The sequence below is a fragment of the Lepisosteus oculatus genome, chromosome 8 (genome assembly GCF_040954835.1).
Source record: "Lepisosteus oculatus isolate fLepOcu1 chromosome 8, fLepOcu1.hap2, whole genome shotgun sequence".
Classification (NCBI taxonomy): domain Eukaryota; kingdom Metazoa; phylum Chordata; class Actinopteri; order Semionotiformes; family Lepisosteidae; genus Lepisosteus; species Lepisosteus oculatus.
In genome coordinates, this window is record NC_090703.1 from 41,050,152 (window position 1) to 41,056,151 (window position 6,000).

General features: G+C 43.5%; 1 protein-coding gene across 4 annotated transcripts in view; it reads right to left on the minus strand.

Annotated features, from left to right (window-relative positions):
- Positions 1–5,666, minus strand: part of cd99l2 (CD99 molecule-like 2) — a 28,096-nt gene extending 22,430 nt beyond the window's left edge. For all 4 annotated transcript variants that reach the window (XM_069193464.1, XM_015351450.2, XM_015351449.2 and 1 more), the window contains exon 1: positions 5,359–5,666. In XM_069193464.1, coding sequence (XP_069049565.1) covers positions 5,359–5,416 — 58 coding nt within the window. In that variant the 5' untranslated portion in view covers positions 5,417–5,666. The remainder of the gene's footprint in view (positions 1–5,358) is intronic.
- Between the last annotated feature and the right edge of the window lie 334 nt (positions 5,667–6,000).

The following is a 6,000-nucleotide window of genomic DNA, read 5'->3' on the forward strand; positions in this document are numbered from 1 at the left end:
TTGTCATTTATTGCCGTGAACCTAACTGGCTGTCAGTAGTCAAGAACATCTTTCTAACATAGTTTCCTGAACCAGAATTGACAAAGGCACTGTAATAGAGGTGGCCACAAACGCACATTTGCTAATACACTTTCTTGAATTACATACAATTTCAGTCCACATACTTAATCAAAACAATGATACCTAACAGCCTATGACAAGACAGAGTGCTCCACATTTGGGTAAAGAGGCCAATCCTTCATGAGCCCAGTATCAGGAGCCTCTACACGAAAAGCACTCCATTATACAACTAAAGAGACATTTTTCCTCATGTTCAATTCCAGGAACTTACAGGTCAAGTCATTTGAAAAGTGCCGCTCAACAGGACTCAATGACATAGTGCTGTCTCCTGCGGCAGCAACGTCACTGTGAAGAACAGAACATTTGAAAAGGCACCAACCACAACACCATAGCTGATCAAGTCACTGAACAAAATCAAAGTACACCAATGTTAAGTGATGGGAGGCAATGCATCAATCTAGCAATACACTTTGCACTTGGATGGCTAGATAATCAAAACTGCAGATGCCCTGGTCTCCTTTGTTCCCCTGTTAAGGCCAGCAGCAATGTCAGCATTATCACCATGCAGCCTGAGCTCATGGGACCTCAGTGAGTCCGGGCCTGGTCAGTGGGGACGGGAGACTTCTCAGGCTGCCCTTCCTGACCTTTTTGAGTGTCCAGACCCCTGTGTGATTTCCAGATGTTCCGAGGACCACCCCACATTCCCAGGTGTTTCTACACACGTTGATATATGGAAACCTAACATCATAAAGTCAATCTGCTCTCACTGAACGTTTGTAACGTAAATGTTAAATGTTACAAAATGTTAAACTATGTGTAAGGCTTATTCATTACTACCCCATATGTTTTTTGTAAAACACAAATATGCCTGTGCATGAACAAGTGTAACTTAATGAGACGGATTCGCAGACTTTGATTCTTTTGAATTTGATTCTTTTCTTTTTAAAGGGTTCAGATTGGAGTGACGACAGCTTTGTCATTAAATCCGATTTTTGCATCATGTTGTTCTTTTCCCACAGACCCTCTGCAGCAGCTTCCCAGACCACCAAGGATCCACAGCCCACTGGCTTGGAGCTGCTGCTCTGCGGAAAACCAAAAGTGGTGTTGGTGGACCAGTAGGAGGCGCCTAATTTTCCTGACCAAACTTTTCAGAGCAATGTCCCACTGTAATGAAAGTACAGATGATGGAGTACACTGCTGTACAAGGAGCCATGAATGAATGAGACTTTAAACCAAGGTCAGGACAATCTGAACATTAAAATTTCCATGGCAATTTTCAATAGTGTAGTGGCATTGTAAAGTTTGGCCTAACTACATGCTCCCCTTAATTCAACAGGCAAAATAATCTTTCATTTTCCACCTGATCTTCCCTGGACTGATGGCACAGAATGGTTAAAATGTGTCACCCAGAAGGGCAGATGTAGGGGGTCTTCTACTGTATGTAAAACGCATGGTGACCCTTTGGAGTGAAAAAAATATAAATGAAAGAAGTTGTTTTTGTCAATAAAACTAGTAAGCCATGAGAGCTTCATATGGACAAAGCTTACCTGCCAGTGTGACTCAACCCCTGTGGGCTGAGGACAAACCTGTAATCTGAAATAGTATCTGAGGTCATTGGTTTGGTTTAGCGTCATGTGCCAAACTTTGACAAACACCAGTATAAGACGGGAACCCATACTGCGACTTTTCAGAACGGCAATCTACACCTAAGACAACACTAGTGTTTTTGTAGCTAGAAAAAATAAAAGACTAATAATAATCATTAATAAACCAGCAACTACATTGCAAAAACTGTATGGATAGAGAATGGGCACTCCTGTTTGCTCAGCTTTTAGCTGCATACTAAAAGCTGGGGCGGAGAAGTGGCACTGTGGCTAAGGATCTGCACCTGTGGCTGGAAGGTTGCTGGTTCAAGAATCCTACTCCGTTGGGCCCCTGAGCAAGGCCCTTAACCCCAACTGTTCAAGGGGTGCCATATAAATGGCTGACCCTGTGCTCTGATCCCAAGCTTCTCTTTCCCTGTCTGCCTCATGGGGAGTAAGCTGGATGATGCAAAAAGACAAATTTCTAATAAAAGAAATTGTATATGGCTAATAAAATGATCTTATCTTATACTGATCAGTGTATCTCATCCAACTGCTGTAAGAATGGTAACACTGACTCAGCCCATCACTCAGCTGCGATTAGCAGCTCCTTCCAGACACTCACAAGTCTTTACCCAAAAGACATGCCCCCTCATATTTATACACAGTGTTGATCCCATAATGAAGGAGCTGGAGCTCACAAAACCGATTATTCATACAGTCTTGGGATAAGAGAAAACAAACCTTGTATGATCATTTAAGGGCACGGGAAGAATGCCCAGCATGGTCATTTCAGAACATTCACAACATAGAAGAGAAAAACCTGAAATTATTGATGGGCAACACGCTGGGACAGTGATTTAATTCCAGGTCAGGGGTTCTATCTGCGTGGAGTTTGTATGTCCTCCCAGTGGGTTTCCTCCAGGCACTCTGGTTTCCCCCCACAGTTAAAAAAAAACTACTGGGAGGTTAGCTGTCCCTATGTCCCTGTCCCTGTTTGAATATGTGTCTGTCCTGCGATGGACTGGGTCCAGGTCACATCCAGTGTGTACCCCGCCTGGTGCCTGTTGCTTGCTGGAAAAAGCTCCCAAGTTTCCCCGTGACCCTGTACTGGATGAAGAGGTTAGAAAAGGGACAGATGGACTGAATAAAAAGAACAGCAGCCATGTCACCCTGCAACTCACAACTGGCAACCCACTGAAGCTAAGCAGGTGTGAGCCTGGTCAGTACCTGGATGGGAGACCTCCTGGGAAAAACTAAGGTTGCTGCTGGAAGAGGTGTTAGTGGGGCCAGCAGGGGGCGCTCACCCTGTGGTCCATGTGGGTCCTAATGCCCCAGTATAGTGATGGGGCACTATACTATAAACAGGTGCCGTCCTTCGGATGAGACGTAAAACCGAGGTCCTGACTCTCTGTGGTCATTAAAAATCCCAGGGCGTTTCTCGAAAAGAGTAGGGGTGTAACCCCGGCGTCCTGGCCAAAATTTCCCATTGGCCTTAACCAATCATGGCCTCCTAATAATCCCCATCTATGAATTGGCTTCATTACTCTCTGCTCTCCTCCCCACTAATAGCTGATGTGTGGTGAGCGTTCTGGCGCACTATGGCTGCCGTCGCATCATCCAGGTGGATGCTGCACATTGGTGGTGGTGGAGGAGAGACCCCATTACCTGTAAAGCGCTTTGAGTGGAGTGTCCAGAAAAAGCGCTATATAAGTGTAAGCAATTATTATTATTATTATTAACAGCAGAGGAAAGGTGCAGCACAGAAAGGTAAGGCTGTTTGCTAACAACGCACGTGTGCAGAACACACACAGGACATTAGGAAATGGGATTGATGTCACACACCAGAGAGATGAGGCTGCTCATGTTCTGTGTGAATGGCCTTGTCTTAATCATGCTCCAATCCAAAGTGAAGACATGTTTCAGTACCCTAAAAATAGCTATGTAAACACTTTATATATTTTTCACACTAAAACTAAATTAATAATTATAGTCCGTTCTTCAAAGCAAAGGCCCTGGAGAAAACCTTTATTACTTTTTATCTTCATTTATCCAGGTGTTATCTAATGTTCTGGAGTGGCGCAAGTTCTGCCACTATCGACTGTTTAGCATCAACCTGCATCATATTGTAGCGCCCTCATCAGGCAGTGATGGGGCATCGGATAAACAAGCAATGGGGCTGGTGATGTCGGCCTTAGGAGAGAATGCTGGGATAGTTGGGAATTATCAGGGCCATTGTTAACTCTCTGTACGCAGGGGGGGAGGACAGGGGTTTGTGTACATGTTATGCGAGTGTATGTATGTGACTGTCCCATGTTTCCCCATCCTGGTCTCAGGTTCTCACTCTGAAATGCCTGTGCTCTGTTAGTCGGGACGCCCACCTTCACGGGATGTTGAAGCGGTTTATTTCATATCAGTTGGGGAGAGTAGTGTTTTGAAGCTTGGGGGAACTTAGTCAATTTGACTAATACAAAAGCGCTTCCGCTCCCCCCCTTCCGCGTACATATTGCCCATGCTACAACGTGGTAAGGGCTACACAACAGGCAGGTCTCACACAAACTTAGTTTTGTTCAGAAAACAGGCGTTCTGAAGAAGAGAAGCGACAGTTTCCTCGTTATAAGAGATGTGCTTGTTGTCTGAAGTGTCATTGTGGGTTTGAATGAACGTTTTGTCTCTTTAGAAGCATTCCAGGATCCCTGAAAGCACGGTGCACTCCATTCGAAAGAAGGGTAAATGTACTTATGAGGCCATTTGCAGCCCAAAATGCTTATACTGTACTTGGAAATAATGTCAGTTAAGTTTTGAACATTTACGTGTTGTGATTTAGCTCTTTCGAATGCCCATGTGCGCAGCTCCAACAGTGAAGAGAAATGATCGAACTTAACAAATGAAAAGCCTGTCATAGCCCCAGATCGAGTATAGTATTATCTTATCATATAAAACATAGTTCTATGTAAACGCGTTGATAAAACGCGAAAAAAAAGCTTTATTTTAACTTAGAGATTAAAAAAGGCATAATGTAATTTGCCCAACACAGGGGAACAACACTTGGTAAACGCTCATTTAAACTGGCAATTATTTTTCACCGTTTTGTAGGTCTTTTCCTGTATACTTTTTTGCGTGAATTGAAGAAACGTAGGAGCTCCAGCGCTGTACGTGAATAAATTGTGAATTGAATAACATATATGGACTTAAGAATTGCACCCCAGACCACAAATCTTTCGCGCTTGCGCAATCCAGCTCGACCATCCCTGCCAAGCGACACAGTCCCATATGAAAACAAAGTGTTTCATAAAAAATGCAACAAAAAACTGCAGAATCTACATCAATGACACCTACACTTGATAAGAAGGCGTTATCCGAGTTAGACGAATTATGGTTTCATTAATATGCCAATAAGTCATAAAATAAGACCAAGCACACTACGCAGTATGTAAAGAATATACAAAGGTTATGTGCTAAAGTAATGCAACCTTTTTATTTTCTGTAAAATACAATGGTACTACAGCAACTTACAATATGCCAAGTTCTGATTTGTTACATAGTCAACAATTAAACTAGTAAAAATTATATATATAACTGTTAGAAAACTGGAAATGTGACCCGAAACTTAACATTATGGCGTGGTGATGCACAGAAAACAAGCATTTCACAGCAGTTTAGGAAATCGGGCATGCCAGCCAGCGTTTTACCATAAAGAGGGGAAACCGCTTACCTTTCAGACAAAGAAGATAAAATGTTACTACCAGGATCCAAGCAGTATATTTAGCCATTGCTGGGGGGAAAAAAAAGGATGATCCTATCCACACGAAACGACTCTAGTTCTTTAGTATCTTAATTCTTTCTTCTCCTTTGCGTAGACTTAAAAAATCTCAAAAGCAATGCGACAGCTGCACCGACTCGCCAGTCTGCAGCACAGAACATGACACGCAGGGCAGAGTCTGTAACGTCAAAGCGCGCAACAAAGACGCAGGGCGGATCCTCCTACTTTAAGCACAACTAAGGCGCACACACGCAATGGAGGTAGTAAGATATACACGCAGGCACTTTCCTGCTGCCATTACCTTACGTTTCCGTATCAGGACATATAGCTAAAACTGGTGTGCGGGTGTTTTCTCCAATTTCAGAGGGGCTGTGCTTACAAAACTCTGACCAGACTGGCTGCTGGGACAGACATGTCCCAGCTCAAACCTGCCTTGTGAGGTACTGTATATGCCGTCTGGGATAACTGTCTTGACGATAAGATCACTTTATTGGCCATATACAATTTTTTGGATTAAGAATTTATTTTCACATACCCTAGCTTGCTCTCCATGAGACACACAGACAGGGAGAGAGAAGCTTGCGGCCAGAGCAC